Source organism: Pyrus communis, chromosome 8 (assembly GCF_963583255.1).
Source record: "Pyrus communis chromosome 8, drPyrComm1.1, whole genome shotgun sequence".
Taxonomy (NCBI): Eukaryota; Viridiplantae; Streptophyta; class Magnoliopsida; order Rosales; family Rosaceae; genus Pyrus; species Pyrus communis.
In genome coordinates this window covers 2,886,361-2,910,484 of record NC_084810.1, presented here as the reverse complement: position 1 = coordinate 2,910,484, position 24,124 = coordinate 2,886,361, and the positions used below count along the sequence as shown (strand labels likewise).

Sequence of the window (24,124 nt, the reverse complement as noted above, 5' to 3'; positions counted from 1 at the left end):
ACAAAAACTATGGCAAAGCAACTATATGGTGTACTAATGTCATCCTAATAATATCATTACCTTCTCTTAAGTTACTTGGTAAACAATACAAATATGGTATGAAAAAAGGGATAAATGTATTATTACTCTAAATTCAAGTTTTTTTTTCCCTAGTCATGTTGGCTACTATACTTACACTTTGCCTACGTATTTTAAATTTGCTATTTCGTATGATTTTCGCTGCGTTCTTAAATAATTTTAACCGCAAATATGTAGGTTCTTTCACTAACTAACTTGGCAATTAGAAAGCAATCATGAAGGCATCATATCTATGTATGTTGCAGTTGGTAAACCACTGTGTGAGCTCTTCCTTGTTGGAGAAAATGAAGACAGAAACTCAAAAGAGTTCTTCAACCTACCCATGGAAGAAAAGAAAAGTTTTGGCAACAACCAGGAGACACTGAAGGTTTTGGACAAGCCTTCGTAGTTTCTGAAAACCTAAAACTCGATTGGTCTGACGTTTTCATCTTGACCACCTTGTTTGGACTAAAATTAAACAGTTGGCCTGTTGAAGGCCCAACGTGTCACTCATGTTTCTGTTGTTGGATATTTAACCTTAACAGGAATGAACAGTGAACGTCCCAAAGGCTTTGAAAACACTTTTGACATGAAAACCTTTTACTTGAGCCTTATATTAGTGAAGCGCGCAATTTACATTGAGCGAAGGGAAATGGGGCCTCTTTCCTTGCGTAATGGTATAAGCTTGCCTGACTAAGACCGACTTGTTGAACAGAGATGAAACTCGACCACAATGATCTAGGACTCCCGCGTGGAAGGGCTCTCGCTCAAAGAATCAAAGGTACGCCGGAAATAACAAGCTGATGACTCCCAAGAGCTCTCGTCGACGCCCTCAAGCTTGGATAGTTTGGGCAGTAGCATAATTTCAGTTACTCTACAAGTATCATTTGCCTTATCCATTAAGTCAACATATATACAAGATTAGAAAACAAAGCCTTATTATTAATTACTATTATCCAACAGCGCATACACATAATTACAGAAGGCACAATTGGAAAGGAAAAAATTGGGATTACACTACCACTCCACCCTCCTCAAATCTAAAGACTCTCACTCCTCTTGAATACCCCCATTAAACCCACTTAAGACAATCCATACTGAACAGCTCCAGTGTTCCGGTGAGCAGCTACAGCTACGGCTGCAGCACCTACAGGACCAAACTGAGATTGCGCCTGCAGTAATTTTGAATCTATCGAGTTTAATTGATCTACTTTGGTGGGTGGTGGGTAGTATGGGTTCGTGTTGACTTCAATGGCCATGCCCGGCAAAGGTTTTGCTGCTAAGTTGCGCTGTTCGGGCTGGGGTTGCAGTTTAGCATGTGATTCATCCCTCCGTATCTCCGCTCCAGCCTTGTCTTGATTGGCAGTATGAGTTCTGAAGAAGCAGTGTGGAGTGACAGACTGAGGAGGAACTGCGTTTCTAGAGAATGTCCTTGGATCATAGGTTTCCTTCACATTTCTGCCATTCTCATATGGAAGAACTGGTCCAACAACTCGCCCAGGTTTTGCTGTAGGGGAAGGAAATATAATTAACACTGGTAAAGCAAAAACAAAAAACAAAACGAATAGATGCACCAATGTAATACTACTAGAGCAAAAGCGAAAACAAAACGGACAGATCTGAACTACCGCCCGCGCCATTGATTATCACATCCCATAGCTAATGCTTGACAAGAAGGCAGTGGATTACCTGTTGGCACCCTCGGCGGCGGCCGTGAAACCTTTGGTGCATTTCCAGAAGCGTCTGTTACTCTAAAACTGCTGGAAGCCTCCTGTGTCTGCCAGTTTTCATATGATAGCAAATTTGGCTGTGCATTAGGGGGGATTGTACTCGAGTGAACAGTGGACCTGAAGACAAGGAATATGATTGGATACGCAAATTCACAATAACATGCATAATCAAAGAAAAACTCTCAAAATCAAAATCTTTACTGATGAAAACATAAGACTAACATTGACCTACAATGAAAGGAACTTGAAAATAACATACCGTGGAAGGGAGACGTGCTTCCTCTCTGGAGGAACAACCGATCCAGTTTTCCCACCATTTTCCTCAAGATAAGCAAACTGCTTTCTGAATTGGCCTATAGCACTGCATTGAACAAATGTTATAAATATATGGAAACAGCAAATTCTATATAACAAGAAAAAATGTAAGAGGATTATAGGATTGATAAGAAGTAAACACTCAACCTTGGATACATAAAACTTGTGCCTTCAGTTCCATTCATGTAGTCCTTAAGTAGCTGAGGATGGTATTCTAGTATTTCCCGGTAAATTAGTTCTCTTATGTCCTCTTTTATAACCCTTCGCCTTTCAAATTCAAATTCCATCTTTGAAATAGGCTGACAAGAGTGTTCTCTCTCAACTTTGGCTAGGCCCTTAAAGTAAGGATCAGCTAGTGCCTATATAAAACAAACAGAAAGAGGTTTTAGTCCCAACTGTGCTAAATGCATTTTGAGGAAACATTCATCTGGTGAAAGCACTCAATTAGACATAACACAAACCTGCTCGGCAGTTGGTCTGTCCTTTGGGTCAAAAGCCAATAGCCTTTGTAATAGGCAGAGTGCTAGAGGATCTGCCTTGGGAAATTTTTGTGTAAATGGCACAGGAGGTTTTCTCCGCATTTCCATCAAGTATTTCCTTGCCTTCTCATTTCTAACCTGAATGCAAAAATAGCCATGGCATTAGTAACTAGGGAAAAACAGCAATACACACGCATGTGTGCTTGAGAGAGAGAGAGAGAGAGAGAGAGAGAGAGGGGGGGGGGGAATAAATGGCACGTACTCCAGAGATGGTCTCTAGCGGAGGTGTTCCAAGGAGATCAGTGATCAAATCTAATTGATGAATGACACTTTTACCAGGAAACAATGGCTTCCCTGTCAATACCTCGGCAAAGATACAGCCAATACTCCATATATCAATTGCAGGTGTGTACTGCAAACAAGATGCAAGCAAAAATAAGATCATGGAACCAGAATTTGAAAGCTCATGAAGCACTTAAATCACTCCAGAGAAACGGACATAACCTGACACAATTACCTGAATGACAGATACAACTTCCAGGAGAATTCAATAGTCCTCCCTGAACAAGAATTATTATAATCTAGCATTACTGCTTACTATAAAGCACTCAGAAGACATTCCAGACAGAAATAAAAGCATGATTTCACCTATGTCAAACCAAGTAAATTTAAAACAAGTAGAAATTCCACAGGAGACTGTCCTAAGAGAAAAGTCAATAACAAACCATACAACATCATAACAGAACCAGTTTTACAGTCGAAAGAAAATGGAGAATGATCTAACTATATTGCCATTGGCTCTGAAATCTGAATATAAGTCATTGATGGTAGAAAATCCATACCTTGGAAAAGAATGACCCACATAGTTCTGGAGCTCTATACCACCGTGTTGCCACATAGTCCTATAAGTGCATCAAAAGAAGCAACATAGATGACATTAATTGATAAGCAGGTTTGAAACGTATAAAATTCTTTTGAAGGAAATTAGAAGCTTGAAAATTACTTACTGTCCAAAATATTGTTGTTGGAGTATCATTAAAAGCAACTCTTGCTAGTCCGAAATCACAAACTTTAAGCTTGCAATTTGCATTTGCCAGTATATTTTTTGGCTTAAGATCTCTATGATACACATTGGCTGCAACCAAAAACACTTATACTTATCATGAAATTCCCCCTTGGCTTTCCATAAATAACAAAAAAACTTAAAATAGAATATATCTACCATTCAAGAATTAATACAACTATGGATACATTCCGTACTTAAACACATTGTTTATGAAATTTAACAATGTATGGAAAAAACAAATAAAGGACAATGAGCATAAATGAGAAAAACAGGAGAGTCACCTGTATGCATATATTTCAATGCACGTAGCATCTGGTAAAGAAAGAATTGATGGTGTTCGCAGGTCAAGTCATCATTAGCCTTGATAACTTGGTGAAGATCAGACTCCATGAGCTCAAAAACAACATAAATATCTTTGAACTCCCTCTTTGAAGGTGGCAACATGATGCGCTTAATTTCGACAATATCAGGATGTCTTAAAAGTCTAAGCAACTTAACTTCACGCAAGATCCTAATAGCATCGGAGATGTGCTCAAAGATACCATGTATTTTCTTTATCGCAACTTTCTCCCCAGTATGTGTGTCAATAGCTGCACAAACAACCCCATAACTTCCTTTCCCTATGACTTCAAGAATCTTATATCTATTAGCTTCACCATATTCCGTGAAAAAGTCCATCTCTTTCAGCTCCTGAAAATAGCAAGAATAGATTTATAAAAACATGAACGTGCATATATAAATTCCAAAAATCAAACAAATTGCAACTTCCTTTTTACAACAAAATACAATGTCATAACATAAGTTTTATGATCAACTAGGTGGTAAGCAGAAAAATCCAGCAAATTTTCATGAACTGAAAGAAACAGCTTACGATCGGTCACAAAGCACCAATGATTTCATAACAAATGCTTCTTCCTAAGGTCAAGGTTTCCTTAACATATCTCAGTTTGTTAAAGTTATGTTAAAGAGTTACCAAGAGACCCTTTTTGTTTACATAGGAACCGAGGTATACATTGCAATAACTACAAACTCAAATGGCCCTCAAAGAAAGTAATAGAACAGGAGAATAGAATCAGGTGCCAGAAGAAAAGGGAGCAAATTAAAACAGTATGCTATGGTGGAGTATCTAACAGTTGTAAAAGGGACTAGATTCCTTGCTTTGAGTGCAATTCCACCACAAAGAAACAGAAAACAAAAAATAAAACACAATCTGTACCAACACCACATAAAAAAGAATATTCAAAACACATTCAGTAATTAAACTATTCTGCTTATTGGAGTGACCAAAACAAAATAAATAGCACCAATAGTAATAATTACTACAAAAACAGTAGCATCAACAAAACAACCCAAGAGAAAAAGCAATTGAACAGTTCACCAAAGAAACTGGAAACTGGAAAAAGAATGCCACCCAAAAACCAAATTGGGTTTATTACTAACCTTATAAATATGGATAATATGACGACAATTTTACATAACCCATAGAAAAATGTTAAAGAAAATCATAAACCCATTAAATTTTGAATGATATCTTCCAAATTCTGGAAAACATTCTCTAAGCAACCAAATCGATGATGATAACCACAACCCAGTTCTTCAAAAACTCCAAAATAAAAAATACAGAGAGATAACGAAAGATACCTTTTTTTGGTGATCAGGACGCATCATCTTCTTCTTGCTCTTCTAGTAATCGAACAAAATTCGAACTCCAAAAGAAAACGACTACTGATAAAGCTATAAATACAAAATCTTTGCACCAGGAAGAACAAGAAGAAGAAAATTAAACTATCCACATTTGCCCCAGTCCGAACGACGAGCCCAAAGTCCGTTCTAGCACAAACGCATACACCACCAACCTCTTCTCTTATCCAAATCCACACCCTCCCCTCAATTTCCCAATTTCCACAGATCCAGCAATCCCAAAACCCACCCCAAATTCAGAAAGGAAACCCTAGAAACTTTGGAAAAATCCAATTTCCAAACCCCCCAAGGATTGCTCGAAATTTGAAATTGGAAACCCTAGGCTCTCTTTGGGAACGAGAGATCCCGTAGGGCGGCGGTGGCGGCGTCGGATCGGAGAGAAGCGGAAGGGAATTCAAAGAAAAGGAAGAGAGAAGGAGAGAGGGAGGGAGAGAGAGAGAGAAAGAGAGATCGTCTTCGTCGTCGTCTTTTTTTTTATTTAATTGATAATTTTGATTTGTTCGATTTATCCACCACAACGGACTTTTTTTTATATTTTTAAATTTTGTCCGTCCAATACCGTTAGTGTATACTGCTGGCGCACGCGTCACTGGCCGTATTCGTAATTCTTTCAGATACTCTGCCTCTTTCGGTCATTTAACCATGGAGAACAATAAATTCCATCATATCCAGTTTGAATCCACTAAACTATATTTTACACGTGTTCAAATTTATTACGAGTTAGTAAGTTAATATTACCCTAAATATTCCCTTTTTTTCCCTTTTTTTTTTTTTTTTTTGTTTTTTACTAAAAAGTGAGACAACTTGTGGCAAATCATAATAATCCATTCCTTATAAGGGGCCAGGAAAACTCATAAAAGCATTTCAACATTCCCTAAATATTGGTTTAAAGAACCATTCTTTAAAAGAAAGAAAAAAAAAATTAAAATTGACAATATTCAGTCATTTTAATAGATAAACACAATATTTTCTATATATAGTTAGTTCTTATTTTGAAGATTTTTTATAGCAGTGATCTTTTATTACAATAAAAAGTTGAAAAATAAATTTATAATAAACTCATCATTCACAATATTCAAATATAAAATCTTTTAATTACAAGTGAGAAAAAGTATCACATTATCAATAATATCAAAGTGAAGAAAAAATGAATGGCTATAGCTATCTCGATCATCGAAGTTGTTTTTAGAAGAAAAAAAAAAGCTCGACATTAAATTAATTAATTGATTTTTATCACGATTTTCTTTTATTTTATTTAACTTGAGTTATTGTTTACCAAGTAACTTAAGAGAAGGTAATGATATTATTAGGATGACATTAGTACGCTATATAAGAAATTAATTATGGACCAAGAGGAGATTTTTTTTTTCTAACACACAATATTGTTTGCTTTTAAAATAATTGGAATAATAGACCCTCAACTTTAGCTTAATTGGAGCTTTGGTTTCTGAACTAAAAATTCGTGAGTGTTGATCCCTGAGGTCCTTTTAGCCAACTCTATTAGAATTTCTATCCATTTTTTTGCGTTTTTTAAACCCTTTAATTTGGATGGATGTTTTAACAAAGTTATTAGCTAAAAAGATTATTACTCCACATTATAACAAGTTTAAAGACAAATACTAACAGATTTTTAGTTCAGTGACTAAAGTTCCAATTGAACCAAAGTTTAGAATCATTGCTCAAAATTTATCTTGCTGTTTATAATACATGTAGCTGAGTACGTACTAATCAACTTGCCTTGTATATCAAGTCATAGGTGATTTGTGTATTGAAGTTGCCGGAAGAATAAGGTCACCAACTCAAATCTTAATTAATCTTGATCGTCATCAAGTTGGCCGCCAAAGTCATAGTAGCCACAACTAGTATAGTAAGCTGCAACATGATTTTCCTTGACCAATACGTTGTTTTCATGCGTTGCTGTTTCTGTTTCAACCTCTACACACCTCACAAATTACCAATGTATACTGCCACACACACACACACACTCTCTCTCTCTCTCTCTCTCTCTCTCTGATCCACTCGAGGAAGCAGATCGTCTCTCTCTCTCTTTCTGATCCACTCGAGGAAGCAGATCGTCAATTTCTTGGAGGTTGGCGTAGTGATGATCGTCTTGGTCATATATATACGGACATACGTACACATTCATGCACAAAACTACAACCAACGTCGACATACTTTCTATATGCACGCACTAGGGCTGACGAAGGAGAACTAAACACTCAATGGGAAAGTTTCTTGCCCATCAAATATATGTCAAATACAAGCATTGGTTACAAACATCAACCGAGCGAGGGTTTATGCAAACACACAACTATTACAATTTGAAGCTCATATTACACAATAGACTGACTTGTGTATATCAACTCACTCGGGGAGAAATTAGAAAATTAGTTTACTGGGGCACAACTAATTAAGTAGCAGCATACGCGCGCACAGCTCTATCTACCCAATAATAGTGCACATCGTCAAAATTGTTTTCTGGTCTTTTCGGTGAGGCACTTTGCTAAGCACTTGACCGATATATCATTTGTGTGCTTAGCGTACATTCCCACCCTTTAGTACTACTCTTTCATTTTTTTTCTTTAGGTTAGTATTTTTTTTTTTCTAGTGCAACGATACATTTTACACTAAAGGGAAGTGAGAGTTCGGCTAAACCATACAATGGGCAAGCTAATTTGATATCAAATTCGTTATCCACAAGATTCGAACTTAAGACCTCTCACTTACAAATGAAGAGGAATACCACCAGACCATATTACTAAATGCTAAGTCAGTATTGTTATGATGAATAAAACAATATGTATAGAGTCGGGAGTCATAATTTATAAGACGATTGGTAGGAGGAGAGTTAATAAAATGACCAACTTTGAATTTTCTTTCAATGATGGTGTCCTGAAGTGCCATAACCAACTTTGATATCCGCTTTCCAATGGTCTTGAACGAGGATTAAGTGATAGAGTTAAAATAAAGAAATGTCAATGTTATTTAGTTTTGGTTTTTTAGTCAAAATGGTCTCTGAGATTTGCATAATACATCATTTTGGTCCTTGAGATTGAAAATCAATAGAAATGGCCCCTGAGATTGTCCACCATCCATTATTTTGGTCATTCCGTTAAAAACTCGTTAATGTCCCAGAGCTCTTGGCCAAAAGTTTGGGCAATTTTCAAAGCTTCGTAACTCAATAGTTTCTTAACCAAATTCGACCCATAATATATCAAAATGAAGATCGAAAAGTGTAGAACAATATTATACCTATTTGGAAGCCCAATGGTTGCCGGAGATGGCCGGAAAATAGCCTGAAATGTGACTGGTCCGTAGAAAAACTAGAAAACTAGCCAGAAACTGGGTAAACTTACGTTCGTAACTTCTTCAATACTCAACGAAATCAAGTGATTCAAAAACAAAAATCATACTTCTCGACAAGACGAAGATAATGGTACCTTTCTTGATGGCTAAATCTTCGTGGTTTGACCGAAAAACGGCTCGAAAGTGGTTGTCTTGGTCTCGAATTAGCCACTTTTGAGCCGTTTTTTCGGCCAAACTACATCGAATTAGCCGTCAAGAAGGACAATTCTCTTTGTCTCGTTGAGAAGTATGATTTTCGTTTTTGAATTACTTGATTTCGTTGAGTATTGAAGAAGTTATGAACGTTTAAAGTTTACCCAGTTTCAGGTGAGTTTTCCAGTTTTTTCCCTACCAATCACCTTTCAGGCTATTTTCCGGTCATCTCCAGCAACCATTGGACTGCTAAATAAGTATAATCTTATGCTACACTTTCCGATCTTCATTTTGATATATTACAGGTCAAATTGGGTTTAGAAACGATTGAGTTACGAAACTTTGAAAATTGCTCAAACTTTCGGCCAAGATCTCTGAGACACTAAACGGAGTTTTTAACGGAATGACCAAAATAATGGATGATAGATCTCAGAGACCATTTCTATTGATTTTCAATCTCAATGACTAAAGTGATGTGTTATGCAAATCTCAAAGACTATTTTGATTTAAAAGCCTTTAGTTTTTTATGATACTTTTGTCGAATTACTGAAAACTAAAGTAAACTCACTCACTCACTAGAAGCCAAGAAGTATTCTAGCAAATCATAGAAAGTCTTTGAAACGTTTGTGGTCAGATAGCTCCGACAGCCGAGAGGGCACTGAAACCTCACAACAAGAACAAGCATAGCTGCACAACACATACTGTCAACCCAAGAGCTCAAAACATTTCTGATGCCTAACAAACAAAGAAACAAAAAAAATGAAAAATAGAGAGAGTAAAATGCTGTGTGTATGCTCATTGATCTTGACCCTCTTGATCAAATCACCGAACGTCCATCTAGGGGAAAATATCCGGCACAAACGCTTTCACAAAGCAAACAGCAACGAAAAGAATAATTTCCCTCTTTTTTTTTTTTTTTTTTTTTTTTTTTTTTTTAATTATAATTGTACAATTGTACTTTTCATAATGTCATTTCATCTTTTTCTGCTTAATTTTAGATCAAGAAAATCTTCACCAATCAATTCAACATCTTTGTGACGTCCTCGGAAATCCTTCAATTATATCTATTCATCGTATATTGTGCGATCAATTTTTATCAGTTACTGTTTATATTCAATTTTAAATAAAAAATTTATAATAATTTCGACCGCACGATGTATAATGAACAAATGTAATTGAATGATCTTTGGGATCCTTACAAACAGAATCCAAAGAGGATCCTCTTGCATTTTTGAGAACCTCTCAACCAATAAACACTTAAGTTTTAGTCAATCTTTTGTACAAATTAAACAACAGCTCACATATACTTAGACGCCTTTTATTTAACAGTAACAGTAGAGAGACTAATTATTTAGATCAAATTTTATAAACCATATAACGTATGATCGAATTATTCTTTAAATATTAATTAATGTGTTTATTTTATATTTATGACACACAACATTTTTTGCCAATTTAATCTAAAGGAAAATGCTACGGAGACCAAAATTTGAAACCAAATTTGCAAACCAAATAATGTTAATCAATAATAAATAAGCACGTTAATCAATATTAAGTAATAATCCAATCATCAACAACCACATCATGCGATTTACAAAATTTAGTCTCTCTAATATTGCTCTAATCTAAAATGTTGATTTACCTAGAATTGTTCCTAAATTCATCATATATTTTCGGTTCATGATATGTCATTGGTCAACTAAAAACTTTGCCTTTTGCTGCCTTGTGACCCTCTACCGTCTTAAAGCAAATCAATCAGGCTCTTTAGGCCCTCTAGTCACTACTCCATTAATCCATTAATCCATTAATCCATCTCCTCTGAAGTATCACTACAGCAGCTAGCTATAATCTATACAATGCAAAACATCCTGTACCAGTAGGCATCTATAGGTGGGGAAAATCTTTGATGAGAACGGAATATCCTCGTGTGAGTGTCTCACTCAAAGCGCGATTGCTTTATCTCACTTGCATAATATAATCTCAGCTTTTTTTCCCTTGCCCCCTCCAACCAATTCTTCTCATTTTTTACGTAATTGCTTTAAAACATACGTGATACATGCAAAACTTGCAAATACGTATACCTACAAATTTAACATAAGAAAATAGTACCATATGATATTGATGGTCCTGTAATTATTTTCTTCAAAATTTACATCAAAGTACCAACAGTTGTAATTTGAAACTCATAGGATAAGTGTTCTGAATAGGTGGCTGAAGTGATTTTTTTATTTTTTTTTATTTTTTTTTTGTGCTTTAATTTGTCATTTTCCCACTACTTCAGAAAACTTTACGATGAATGGCAATCTTGATAGCCTATCTCACAACTCAACGTGGGAAAGGAATCGACATCTTTACATTGAGTTGAAAGACGCACAGTATTACTTGACTTTTGAATGAAATCTACAGTGCATTTTTAATCATTAATTTTTATGCATTTTGGAGCAGCTAGCTATGCAAATTAAGGAAGAATATATGATGAAGGAAATAAAAGAGTATGGGCGGGCACTTCTTCGATCGTAAGATGAAGCCGCCCTTTATGCTCAGGAATTGATAGAATTACTGATAGGATTTGCTCCTGAATGTACTTCGTGCAACGCTTTCCTTTTGACATGATGATTTCCTTCGACAGATGATGAATAGTACAGCTGCTGATGACATGAAATACATCAAGAAATGCGTGTGCGAAAGAGAAGAGAAACATAATCCTAGTTTATATGCTGTATGATCGGTCAGTAGTTACCTTGTCCCAAAAATTACTTGATGCTCCTCTTAATTTCTTAGTCTCGGTCTCCATATCTGAACAAACACACGTTCATGTCAAGTAGTACTCATCAGAATGTATATTTTGTGTATGTGGGCGCGCGTGAGAGAGAGAGAGAGAGAGAGAGAGAGAGAGAGAGGAGAGAGAGAGAGAGAGAGAGAGAGAGAGACCTTGTAGTTTTCTTGTGGCCAAACTAGAGTGAGCAAACAGATCATGGGAGACTAGAAGGATTAGAAGAAAAAACAAGTAAAAGTTCATAGTGTTTCATTAATAAGTGAAAAATAAGGATAGAATAATGGTGATCAACGATAAGAAGAGAGAGAGAGAGAGAGAGAGAGAGAGAGAGAGAGAGAGAGAGAGGGTCCAATGCAATGCGTAGGGAGATGATCAGTTCAGAAAGTTTTATATAGACGAGAAAAGATAGTAGTACGACTATCAAAAGTGCATGCACACGCATGTATGCATATGAACCTCATCCTTATATATCGCAGGAGAACTACTTATGTAGTAAGGGTACACTACCATGTGACCTCTCGTGCCAATGAAACAATGGCATATGAACTAAAACTTACACATATTTTTACTTGGCCCAAGACGTCACTGTGACAATGTATATGTGACATATAAGTCCTCCCATTGCAAGCTTCATTCAGGATCGATTCAAGTTTGATTGGTTGTTTCAGCTTTTGGTCCGGAATGTGAGTAGAGACGAAAAGAGGACGACTAGACGAACTTGTCGCATTTGGAAAATTATGCATGTAACAAGGACAATGCGGCTGTGACCAAATGAAATAGGTGACACTTGACAAGAAGTGATAAGTTTGGAACACCACCAACATAGTGTCTAAATTGCACGCAAGTGTCTAGTGGTTTTGTTTGTAAATGCCTTCAGCTAATCGTGTTTCTATCTGGACAGGATTCACAAACAAACGCAACAAAAGGAAGCCAGAAATAGCCAATCAAAAGCGTGGCACACATTCAAGAACTAGGTGTTACTCTCTCACATGCTCATAGAAAGGTAAAGAAACAATCGATGGAGGAGAAATTACATCAACCAGCAACAAATCATGCATCCATAATCTTCCCACACGCAAGAAGTCACAATCAAGATCAAAATGGAGCTCCGGAAATCACACGAAACACAATTTAAAGTTGAGAATCCACAAAACACAGATATGTTAATAGATATGCTTCTCGAATATGACATCGATTTGAAAACAGCAATTCTTTGTTCTATGTTCTTCCTTATGATGGTCGGCCAATACTGTATTTAACATAGATAAAGGCATAGGACGTAACAACTAATTCGAATATATCCCTTTCAATCTATAGACCAATTCAAAGATCTGCCCTTCCTGGATATCTAGGGAAAGGAATCACATCTCTAATGTTGTCAATCCCGGTAGCAAACAGAACCATTCGTTCGAATCCTAAACCAAAACCACAATGTTTGACAGTCCCAAAGCGCCGCAAGTCAAGGTACCACTCATATGGCTCAACAGGCAGACCCATCTCCTCAATCCTGCAGTAACAGATTCATCACGCAATACATACATTTGTCAGTTATTCAAACATTACATAAAACTATCCACTCCCAAGTATGGGGAAAAAATTGTGCAGGAGATGACTCCACTGGAAATAATAAAAAAATAATAACGGCAGATAAAATCACTAAAACAGAATAATACCTGCTGATAATAACATCGTAACGCTCTTCCCTTTGGCTTCCCCCAATCAACTCTCCCACCTGAAATATAAGAAAACCATATATGATAAGTGAAAGACACAATGCTGAAGTATACAATAGAGCAGTGAACTCAATGATACAAAGTTCAGAGTATAATACCCACCTTTGGTACCAGGACATCCATAGCAGCCACTGTTTTCAAATCATCGTTGAGCCTCATGTAGAATGCTTTGATACCTTTAGGATAGTTGTAAACGATAACAGGCTTTTGAAATAATACCTCCGTCAGGTATCTGCAAAAATCAGGACGAACTGGTAAGCTCAATTTAATTAGTAACCATAATAAGACAAACCAGTGGAATAATCCTAAGGGACTACCTTTCGTGCTCAGATGCCAAATCAATCCCCCACTCTACATGGTTCTCAAACTTCTTACCCTTTTTCATAGCATCAATTAGCAGATCCACTGCTTCTGTATAACTAATCCGTTTAAAGGGTGTTTTAGCAACCATTGCTAGACGATCAATGCAAGTTTTATCAATTTTGTCAGCCATAAATTCCATGTCTTCCCTGCATTCATCAAGTAACCACTGACACAGAAATTTCACATATGCCTCTGCACAGTTCATATCATCCTACATGAATACACAAACTGTAAGACATCTGCACAACAATAGGATTCAAAAATAATAAAAATCATGAACTGAAAGTTAAGAGGCTGCTCCTATGTTCCCGCAGAAAACAAACCATTCTCTTCATCTTATAAGGCATTCAAAAATGAGAGAGAGAATTGAATTCACACAACCATCTAAACAATGAACTTTGAAAATAAAGGACCCTTAACAATACTTCAAACTAAGGATACTAGAAAGCAGATGTGAATTCTAATAGAGAGAATCCTAAGAGAAGGCCAGATAGTTGTTTTCTTGGACCACTGTAAAGATACATATTGTAGCGAAGTGAACCTAATGCTAAGGATTTTGATATTAAAATTATTGCATATAAAAAGCATTTCGACATGAAAGTTGCCATCATCTTGCAGATAATTCATCACTAGCAATAGTGACCAGTGAGTATGAGGGGCCTTCAACAATACTTCAAAATTCAAATGAAGACAGAAGAAACAAATGGGAATTAAACCAGAACAACAATGAAAAGAGGGCCCATGTAAACCCTTTATTGGAAGCCTGTTAAGAGAGACTGCTGAAAGGTGGATCAGAGACCAGGATTTTTCATATAAACATGTTATTAAGTGGAAGTGACCGAATCATAACACAAGGACATAACATAGAGGGCATATATACAACCTAACATTAAAGTACAAAATGCATATTTGACCACAAGACAGCTTCACATACCTCAAGTTCTGCAAATGCAATTTCTGGCTCCACCATCCAAAACTCTGCCAAATGCCTTGAAGTATGGGAGTTCTCAGCTCGAAAAGTAGGCCCAAATGTATAGACACTACTAAGAGCACATGCATAAGATTCGACTTGTAATTGGCCAGAAACAGTCAAAAAGGCTTGACGGGCGAAGAAATCTTGGGTATAATCAATCTTCCCATCCTTTCGAGGGATACCAGGTTGAAGCTTAGATCGCTCCTCTAGCTTGAAGACATTATCCTTTGCCTTTTTAAGCTCAGCCACAGCAGCATTAATATCCTGCTTACTTGCTTTAGCAGATTTCAGCTGAGCAACATCATCTCCTCTCTCCTTGACATTAAGCCTGGCAGCCTCTATGTCTGCTTCTGATGGAGGAGGGTTCTCAATCAGATCCTTTTCCAACTTTTCAGCTCCACTAATCAAGGTTGTGACTTGAAACATCTCACCAGCACCCTCACAGTCACTGGTGGTGATAATTGGAGTTTGCACATAAAGAAATCCATGCTTATGGAAAAATGAGTGGGTTGCAAATGCCAAGGCATCTCTGATTCGAGTAACTGCAGAGATCTGAAAGCAGATTCACAATAATCTAACATTCATTTTTAAAAGTATAAGATGCTCTACAAGCAAGACGGAGGCTAAGAGTTAACACATTATCATCAACAATGACTGCCCTTTAACATCTCTCCATAAAAAACCAAAGTCATGTTCAATCAACCTTCTTTTTAAAAGGGGAAAAAAACAAAAGGGCTCCACTAATTTCATACTCCATTATGATTTTCTATACGAAACAGAGTTTTATTAATAAAAAATTAATAAGAGCAGACAAGCTATCCAAAATCAGCAGTACATCAGTAAGCAGTAAGCTAAAATGGAAAACAATTCACTTTCTAACACAAGTCGAAAACCAAAACATTAATTAGGCTCCTAAGAAATAGCTGCTTCCCAATCTAAACAAAAAAGTAATGACTTATAATGTGAAAACAATTGAAGCACAAACAGAAGGCCAATCTCACTTCATCCATTTACACATACATCCCCTCCCATTGTGATTCTCAAAAAATTCTTCTTTTCCTTTCCAACCAAATAAGGTAAAACACCATAAAATAGCAGAAAAAACTCAATGTCATCAAATTTTTTGCTTCTTCCAGCAACTGCATTATGCCTTCTAAGACAAGAAGGGAAAAAACATGCAGCTGGAATTAGCCGTAGCATAATCGTTCTTTTGAGTAACTACTACTATTCTTCATTTTTTTTTACATAAAACAAGGTGATAACTACTATATACCCATTAGTGAAAAAATTCAAAATCTTTTCCTTTCCACCACTTATACCACAGAATACTCATGGATAAGTACATGATAATCAAGTTTCTAATCAAACAGAACCAACTAAAATTATACTGTATATGTATAGTCACTATAGTGCATTAATCAGATTGATAAACAAAATTAGAAAAAGTGGACAGATCAAACATACCCAAGGGTAAAAGCAAAAATCTAAATGTTTACAGGCACTTAGTATATCTGTGTGTATGCGTTTATGAGATTAAGCGTGTTTCAAATTAATGCAAACAACTTACAGTGTTGGTTCTGGAACGCATATGAAGATGGTCCCTCAAAAACTCAAGGGTGAGCCTGGTCTTGGGCAACGGGTATTTAGCTGGGTCAACCAGACCCACATGGACCACCTTCTCAACATCAAGCTCCACCTTCTGCTTTTTCCCATCAGGGGGAAGCTTAAGCACACCATCCACAGACAGGCAAGTACCAGTCTGTACAAGCTGCCCAAGCTCATACTTGTCAGCTTTTACAATCACCTGAAGGTTGCCTGCGCATGACCCGTCATTCAGCTCCAGGAATGCAAATGCATCCTTGTCTGCCTTCCGACCAGTCTTCACCCACCCACCTATCCGGACCGTCTGCCCGGCCAACCCAGACCCTCCATCAGGTCGCGAAATAATGGAACGGATGAGAACTCTGTCGGAAAACTCTGCTTTTAGAACAGAGGGAGCGTTGCTTAAGGTTACTTTCGCAAGCTGGGCGCTTGAAGGCATGGAATCGTCAGCCATTAGGAGTTGGAATTCAAACTCCCGCCAAAGCAAATAGCTTGAGACGGCAGCTGAGTATTGTTACCCAAACAACTGTCTGTAACAGGCAAAAGACAACTGATTATTACAATTCAATCTGCAAAATCAAGTATCCGCGTGTGTTTTCGAAAGCATCCAGAAAAATAAAATAAAAGAACAACGGAAAAAGGAATGAAGCTAAACATACATATAAAGCTTCATCCAAATTTATCACACACATACGCAAAACCTCCATGGACGAAGCATCAAATTCAACCAGCCAAACCAAAACAATAAATTGTTAAAATTTCTAAACTTTACTAATTATCTAATATGCCCATCACACGCACAACCGAAAACATCAATAAAATTTACACTAAACATCAACGAAATTACCCCTAATCCCGTTTCTTCCACACCAATTTCTATAATTTCCAAGTACACAAACAATGTAAGGGACGACATTTAAGCTAAAACTGTAAATCCAAATTTCAGACTCCACATTTCTGATACCAAATTGTTAGAAGGAAATCTAGTTACCTGACACGGAAGTGAAGGCTTTTTTTCGTTTCAGTGCAAGACCTTAATCGTGATATTTCGATTTCGAAGTCCCCGTCTCGGTTTCTTGAAACCCTAGTTGTGAAGACTTGGGGCCTCGGTCGCTCACTGCCGCCGCCCAAGAGAAGGAAGGAAGGGTTGTAGGGCGAAAAGAATGAAACGCCCCAAGATATAGGAAAGACTATTCCTCGGACTGACCGAAATGGCAAGAAATCTTTACACTGTTTAAAATATCGGTAAAGAAATTATTATTACCAGTCCAAAAATCTCATGCTACATTCTAAACATCTTATAATAAGAAAGAAAAATACACGAATGTATAATAAGATTTTTGAAATGCCAATAACACTTCTCTACTAGTATCATGAAAATATGATTATGTAAATTTTTAGAAATATTGCTAAATATGATTTCGGTGGAAATGATGGAAATTTAGAATGAAATGATGAAAATATTGTCTATTGTGAGACTAAGCTCACACCCTCCTTTTAATGTAAAAAATATTGTTTGTTAAAAAAAAAAAAAATTTTGAACGAAATATAAAAGTTTCTCTAATATTTAACATATATGAAAGTATCGATGTTAAATGTCAATTTTAGCCAAGCTTGTAAGTTTCTTCATCACTTTTCATATCTTTCTTTGATTTTTTAATATTTTATCGAAAAATTTTAAACCCTAAATTTTACCCACAAAAAGGCAAAAAATAGAATTTTTTTTTCTTTTCCTTTTCTGCTTTCAACTTTTTTTATCTTTCCAAATTTTCTGCTTTCAACTCTAAATGTTACGTTTTGTTTTTCATTATTTACCTTGAAGGGCAAAAAAACTAGGGTTTGATCAAACAAAATTCTTATTAGAGGGGCGAATCGGATTTTGATTCAAATGTGATCCAAATTTGATGTAATTAATAGGATATGAATTGTAACTTTTAATACGATAATTTGAATACAATCCGTATTTGAAGGTTTGACAATGGATGGAGTATTGGTAACGGTTAATCTAATACAATGATAAACTCAACCAGAATAATATATTACATACTTTGCTTTTTTCTTTTTGATTATAAGATGTATTCTATGAGCTTGTGTGGGAATGCTTTTAAAATGGTTTAAACACTTTTGACGAAGATATTTTTGGAATCAATCTTTAGTAAAAATGCAAGTAAATCCTGAAAAAACACTTAAAAGTGCTTTTTGAAAAAAACACGTAACTGATGTTTCTTACAGAAGCACTTCAAATGCTTTTAGAATCCAAAGAAAGCGCTTTCAGCGATTTTAAAAACACTTCCAAACAAGTCATATATTAATGACAAACTAATTTCCTTCCCATACAACTTCAGTATCATATGAAAGTAGCGTCGTATTTTTAACCCTTAGGTTAACCGGTGCGCCAAACCAGAGTCAATAACCTCAAAGAATACATCTGTGAGAGTTTTAACTCGGAATGAGAGTTCCAAATTTTTACTCCCTCTCCACTAGACCCCTTTTGAGGTTTATAACATATTATTTTATTTTATTATGCATTCAAAATATAACGGCGATGCAGCATCAATCCAATAATTAAAATTATAAATGAATTCAAATATGAAACAAGATGGATCCAATTTATTTTTAGGGCTAAAAAATCACTATCAGTTGACAAAACATAAAGTATAAGTGTTAGAAAAATAAAATAAATGTTGGCAGTGCTAAATACCCACCCCACCATATCTGGATGCTCTGAATTTGCTCATATTCGGTTCCTATAACAACTGGCTTCCGGAGAGAATGTATTCCTCCAGAGGAGCATCGCGTAGACTGCGAGTGCTATAGGGCGATTCCATAACGAATACTAAACCGAGGAATCCTTAAAAATGCGGGATGTAAGAGCGAGAGAATGAGCGAGTGAATGCACTCTCATGTCATCACTGATGCCCCCATTTTTCATCCCGCATTAGAATTCCTCGGACTAAGGTATGATTTGGGGTTAAGGTGATTTAAAAAAAAGTTGGGATGAAAAAAAGCTGGAGTAAAATTTATGTTTGGTAACTTAGCTTATTTTCAAAGTCACTATCATTTTAGGTTGAAAAGTGACAAAAAGCTGAAGCAGCAAAATGTAGCTCTCAAAACCAGCTTTTTTTTTTTTCAAGAGGCGAGTGAATAGTAGAATTTAATGAAACTTTCACAATCTCAAAAATACCCTCCTCTATTTCTCCTTCTTGCTGCGCAGAGCTCTTCATGAGTCTCTGTCTTTCTCTCTTCTTTCTCTCTCTAGAACCAGAAGCTCCGAGTCTTTAAGATTCGTTTTGACTTCGGATCGAGTCTTGCATTTGTATAAATTGGAGCCGTTTGATTGGCGCCGAAAGGGATTCAGATTTCAACGATCGAATTCGCTTTTTGTCTGATTGGATGGTCTGATTGGGGTTGAAGATGAACCCGATGTACTGCATTGCGTCGGTTTCAGTCGATCGGGATCAGGGCACCCCCGATGGCGGCGAAAATGAAGAATTTTGATATGGGTTTTATCACAAAAAAAAAAAAAAAAAAAAAAAAAAAAAAGAGGAGGGTGATTTGAGCTTTAGAGAGAGAGAGAGAGAGAGAGGATTTGGATGGAGCGCTTGCTTGTATCATTGAACAAGAAGACCATACAATAATGGAATGGAATAAAAAATGGCAAAGTGGATTAAAATATTGTAAGAATAATGACTAGATAATGCTGGAATGAAATAAAAAAATGGCAATAGTGGATTAAAAATTGTAAAGAAAATTAACTATTTGTTAAGAAAATTAAATTAATAGCACATCTAGTATTCTACTATTTTTTGTCATTTCACACAGTCACAACTGTTTTGCATAAAAGTTTACCAAATACTATCATACTGCTTTTTTTTCTTTTTCCAAAAGCACTTTTACAAAAAAGTTTACCAAACACTCTGCTGCTTTATTTCACAGTCGCTTATTCTCACAGCACAGCAGAAACAGTTTTTTTTTCAAAGCACAGCAATACAAACTTGCTTGTAGGAGTAGCTTCTGGGATATATAATCGACCTTAACTGTTTAGATAAAGGAAAAATCCACCAAGCATGTCGAAAATTTATTGTACCTATCTTATGTAGAAGCTATCCTGAGAGACTGAAGAAGATTCAAAACTGATTCTCTCTCCGGCATGCTAGGAATGGCTCCCTTTACTTGAACACAAAGAGAAGCTGCCGCAGCTGGTAAAATGAGAATAGAAAAGAATCATCAACGAAAGTGTTATAAGGAACGTACTCAAAATAGAATAACAGGTGTTGTCGCCCCTACCTGCAAATCTCAAGCATTCTCGTTTGGACTTGCCCTCCACAAGAGCCACCGCGAAAGAGGCTGTAAAAGTATCACCAGCTCCAGTAGTATCAAGTACTTTGGCAGCAGATATGACTGGTTGTTTGAGTGGTTCTTCACCATCTACAAATAGGGCGGACCCTTTGTCCCCAAGTTTCACCAGGACTTGCTTAACGCCCTGAAATTAGACATAAAACAAAATTACGCCTTAGTCAAGCTAGAATATAAGAGCACCTTCCCAGTGTGATTACATGACCTACTATCAGCTAAAATCAATACTATCTGACAACATAAGGGCCAATGCAATAAAGCTGATGGAAACAGTATCAGAATGTCATGAAAAGATCAGATTTCGATATCTGCAAGATATTTCCCTTTTTGTCCAAGATGATATAACACTGAATACGAAATTATGCAACGATAATAACAAAAATCTTCAAATCATAGAAAACACAGTCTAGAAGCTTGACTAATCTGTTCAAAGCTATGAAAACTACTCAGTGCCGCACAACTTACCATTTTATGGAGTTTCACCACAGCATTACTAATCTGTTCAAAGCTTTCAGTCGGCATTCCTGTCAAACGACCAAGCTCAGTTTCATTTGGACTCAAAATATCAACAAAGTTCAATAGTTCTCTGGAGATTGGTGTGTCCATCCCTCCAGCATCCAAAATGACTGGTACACCTGCACTCTTGGCAGCCTAATTACAAAATAGTATATCAGTTTATAAATTTGTTACGAACACAACAACAATTAATGGCATCAAAATGTTTATAGTCACATCTGCTATATAAAGGGACACAACATTGAAATTCAAAGTAAATAAACTTACGTGAGGAATTGAAAGTTATGGTCGCTCTTGATGCCTACAAACAGACCTACTGTCATGTACTTTAGGCCTTGTTTGGCAACTCGGACTGTACTGATTATTTATGTCGGATAGGATAGTACTGACTAAATTAGTCGGGCGTTTGGTACAGTATCGGACTAATAATTATATTATTTATACTGTGTTTGGTATTATACCGGATATGAGGAATTCAAAATATTATTACTTTTAAGATAAAAATTGATGATTAATGGAAAAAAAGCACTTTGCAGAAATATTTATGGAATTCAAAATAAAGCACTTTGATGATTAATGGAATTCAAAATATTTATACTGTTGTTTCTTCACTTTGCACTGCAGAAAAAGAAGCAGTTTGCTTCTCCCATTCCCAAAGAAAAATGAAATGGGGACGGGCACTCTACAAGGACCATCAACGCCCTCAGATGTAGAAGCAGACGCTATAGCCCGTTCGTGTCCTCTCTCTCATCGAGTCCTACACCAAAGCCTCTCACATCTCCACCTCTGTCATTTGAAGCATCACCGCCAATGTCAAACGGAAGCCAAAACAGGAATGCAGCAGCCATTGAAGTATCAGAACAACAACATGCAGCAGCCGCGGCGAGGGAAACGCAGAGAAGATAAAGATAATCTCGGTCACTGCCGCCATTGCTTCAGGACCTGTCGTCAGTCCATCGCAACTCTCCTCTTTCCTCCGCTTTTGCAGTTCGCGGTGATCAGAGAAGGAGGAGGATGAGAAGTTGCAGGAGAGCGGAACAGAGGAGGAGGAGAAGTTGCAGGAGGGCAGAACAGAGAGAGGCGTGCTTCTACCCAACTAAATAATACCATGGTTTTGAGCGGTACAACTAAGCGGGTATCAGCCGGATAAAGGAAGTGGGGCCGGATTATTTAATCCGGTGGCTATTTAATCCAAACGGACACCAAACACGGTACTCTGTATTATTAGTACTATCCGGTGTCTTATACGGTGCGCCAAACAGGGCCTACGTGACTACAGGTGATCTGCTATCGGATCCACATTGAGCAAATTACCTTATGCCTGCAGAGATCCTATATGGTGCTATGCTGTTTACAAGACACAGGCCTCAATTCAAGACTCAATAGGACTTCACACCAATTTAATCACTTACAGCTGTGGAATAATTTTCATATAAATTGCCATTAGTAACTCACTTCATTGCCCAGCAGTGGGGAATAAACATGGCAGAAAATAACACAGAAATTTAATTGAATCCACGCATATGCTACAAGTAGATAGCAAGATCATGTGATCCTAATCTAGCATAATCGAGCAATATCCTAAGCAAAATGAGAACTTACGGATTGAAAAAACTGAAAGCCCTGACCTTTGCAACCTGAACGTTGACAGATTCCGGAATCTCCCTCTGAAGCAAAACAATCCCAGCATTTCTCACAACCTCCAAATCCTCATCAGAAATCCTCTCAGGCCAGCACTCCATGTTGGACCCACCAACAATGATGATGGAGTTCTGCCCATCAGACTGCAACATCACCACCGCATGCCCAGTGGGCGCCCCAGAAACCGCACTCAGGCGATCCAGGCACACCCCGCCGCCCTCCAGAGCCTCGGTGATCAGCTTCCCATGGGCGTCCTCGCCCACCTGGCCGACGAAGTATGTTGGGTAAGAAAGCTTGCCGCCGCAGGCAGCCTGGTTGGCGCCTTTGCCGCCAGCCAGGGTCTGGCCGCTCTTGGCTGATATGGTCTCGCCTTCTTTGGGTAGACGGTCGATTTCGACGTAGATGTCGGCATTGGCTGAGCCGACCACCACGAGCGGCGGGGTTGCTGGGTTTGGGGATTTTGATGCGTCTACGGAGAAACAGGGAAATGGGTTTCTTCCATTGGATTGAAGATTTGGGTTTGCGTTGTTGATTGATCTGTTTGGGTGGGTTGGGAAATGGGTTTGAACTTGTTCGTGCCATTGATTTGACAGTGAGAAAACTGCAGCTCGGATAGCACTCATTGCTCTCTGTCTCTCTCTCCGACCGAAGTTTCCAGAGCGATGACGCTTATTGATACCCGATAGCACTCATTGCTTTTGCTGTTTGAGAATTGGGACCCAAAATCTTATCCGAGTTTTACTTTCCCATTTTACCCTTAAAATTTGAAAATATAACGCCTAGTGATATTTCTTTTCAAATGTAAGTGGGAGGTTTTTAATTCGATTATCGTCAAAAACGAATTTGAATCATATTATTATTGATCAACTCTGAGGTTAAGCCCAACATCTCCCCTTAGAGCACTTCCACCGTGGGAAACTCTTCCCCAGGCTATTCACTATTTAATCCACCTAGTGAACAGTAACCGTGTTTAATAAACAGTAACTACCTTTTGCATCTTTGCACTTGAATAGCCTTGGCAATAAACAATAAAATATTAGTTTTTTCTTGAATAATACAAAATAATTTTATTTGTAATTTCAGATAAAATTTTTAATCGGTCTCATTTGTACCATTCTCCATTAAAAAAAAAATTATTTTTTTTTATTTTTTTCTTTTCACATGATGATCCCAATCCAATACCTTTTTTGTTATTATTTTTTTTTTTTTCTTCTACTCTTTCTCATGGTGTGTTGGCACCATTCCAAAAGCCCAAACATTTTCTTTTCAACCCGTGACCCCCCCACAACCCCCCCAACGCACCCAAACCCTCCTCCTC

At 37.2% G+C, this 24,124-nt stretch overlaps 3 protein-coding genes across 3 annotated transcripts; all 3 read right to left on the bottom strand.

The window, feature by feature from the left end:
- Positions 1-971: 971 nt before the first annotated feature.
- LOC137741766 (mitogen-activated protein kinase 19-like) lies at positions 972-5,830 on the bottom strand. Its single transcript, XM_068481486.1, has 10 exons — positions 5,289-5,830; positions 3,929-4,337; positions 3,589-3,716; positions 3,424-3,483; positions 2,844-2,993; positions 2,564-2,719; positions 2,250-2,461; positions 2,047-2,148; positions 1,747-1,904; positions 972-1,564 (listed from the first exon to the last, which is right to left on the bottom strand). The coding sequence occupies exons 1-10, from the start codon at positions 5,313-5,315 to the stop codon at positions 1,140-1,142; spliced, it is 1,827 nt and encodes a 608-aa protein (XP_068337587.1). The 5' UTR covers positions 5,316-5,830; the 3' UTR covers positions 972-1,139.
- A 6,929-nt stretch (positions 5,831-12,759) lies between these two features.
- Positions 12,760-17,473, bottom strand: LOC137741923 (asparagine--tRNA ligase, cytoplasmic 1-like). Its single transcript, XM_068481621.1, has 7 exons — positions 17,285-17,473; positions 16,259-16,823; positions 14,653-15,243; positions 13,673-13,929; positions 13,458-13,587; positions 13,296-13,354; positions 12,760-13,129 (listed from the first exon to the last, which is right to left on the bottom strand). Exons 2-7 carry the CDS (start codon positions 16,745-16,747, stop codon positions 12,946-12,948), a joined length of 1,710 nt encoding a protein of 569 aa, XP_068337722.1. The 5' UTR covers positions 16,748-16,823; positions 17,285-17,473; the 3' UTR covers positions 12,760-12,945.
- A 2,591-nt stretch (positions 17,474-20,064) lies between these two features.
- On the bottom strand, positions 20,065-23,486 carry LOC137742639 (ribokinase-like). The gene is made up of 4 exons (XM_068482561.1): positions 22,794-23,486; positions 21,115-21,300; positions 20,581-20,776; positions 20,065-20,492 (listed from the first exon to the last, which is right to left on the bottom strand). Exons 1-4 carry the CDS (start codon positions 23,427-23,429, stop codon positions 20,386-20,388), a joined length of 1,125 nt encoding a protein of 374 aa, XP_068338662.1. The 5' UTR covers positions 23,430-23,486; the 3' UTR covers positions 20,065-20,385.
- Positions 23,487-24,124: the final 638 nt, after the last annotated feature.

Coding starts and splice junctions, on each gene's coding strand:
- LOC137741766 (XM_068481486.1), bottom strand. CDS start 5,315: ATGATGCGTCCTGATCACCAAAAAAAG. Junction 2,462..2,563: donor ACAGACCAACTGCCGAGCAG/GTTTGTGTTATG, acceptor TGTTTTATATAG/GCACTAGCTGATCCTTACTT. Junction 1,905..2,046: donor AAGCACGTCTCCCTTCCACG/GTATGTTATTTT, acceptor CCTTGTCTTCAG/GTCCACTGTTCACTCGAGTA.
- LOC137741923 (XM_068481621.1), bottom strand. CDS start 16,747: ATGGCTGACGATTCCATGCCTTCAAGCGCCCAGCTTGCGAAAGTAACC. Junction 13,588..13,672: donor TTGGCATCTGAGCACGAAAG/GTAGTCCCTTAG, acceptor TGATTTTTGCAG/ATACCTGACGGAGGTATTAT. Junction 13,355..13,457: donor TGGATGTCCTGGTACCAAAG/GTGGGTATTATA, acceptor CTTATATTTCAG/GTGGGAGAGTTGATTGGGGG.
- LOC137742639 (XM_068482561.1), bottom strand. CDS start 23,429: ATGAGTGCTATCCGAGCTGCAGTTTTCTCACTGTCAAATCAATGGCAC. Junction 21,301..22,793: donor TCAACGTTCAGGTTGCAAAG/GTCAGGGCTTTC, acceptor TTTTGTAATTAG/GCTGCCAAGAGTGCAGGTGT. Junction 20,493..20,580: donor AGAATGCTTGAGATTTGCAG/GTAGGGGCGACA, acceptor TCATTTTACCAG/CTGCGGCAGCTTCTCTTTGT.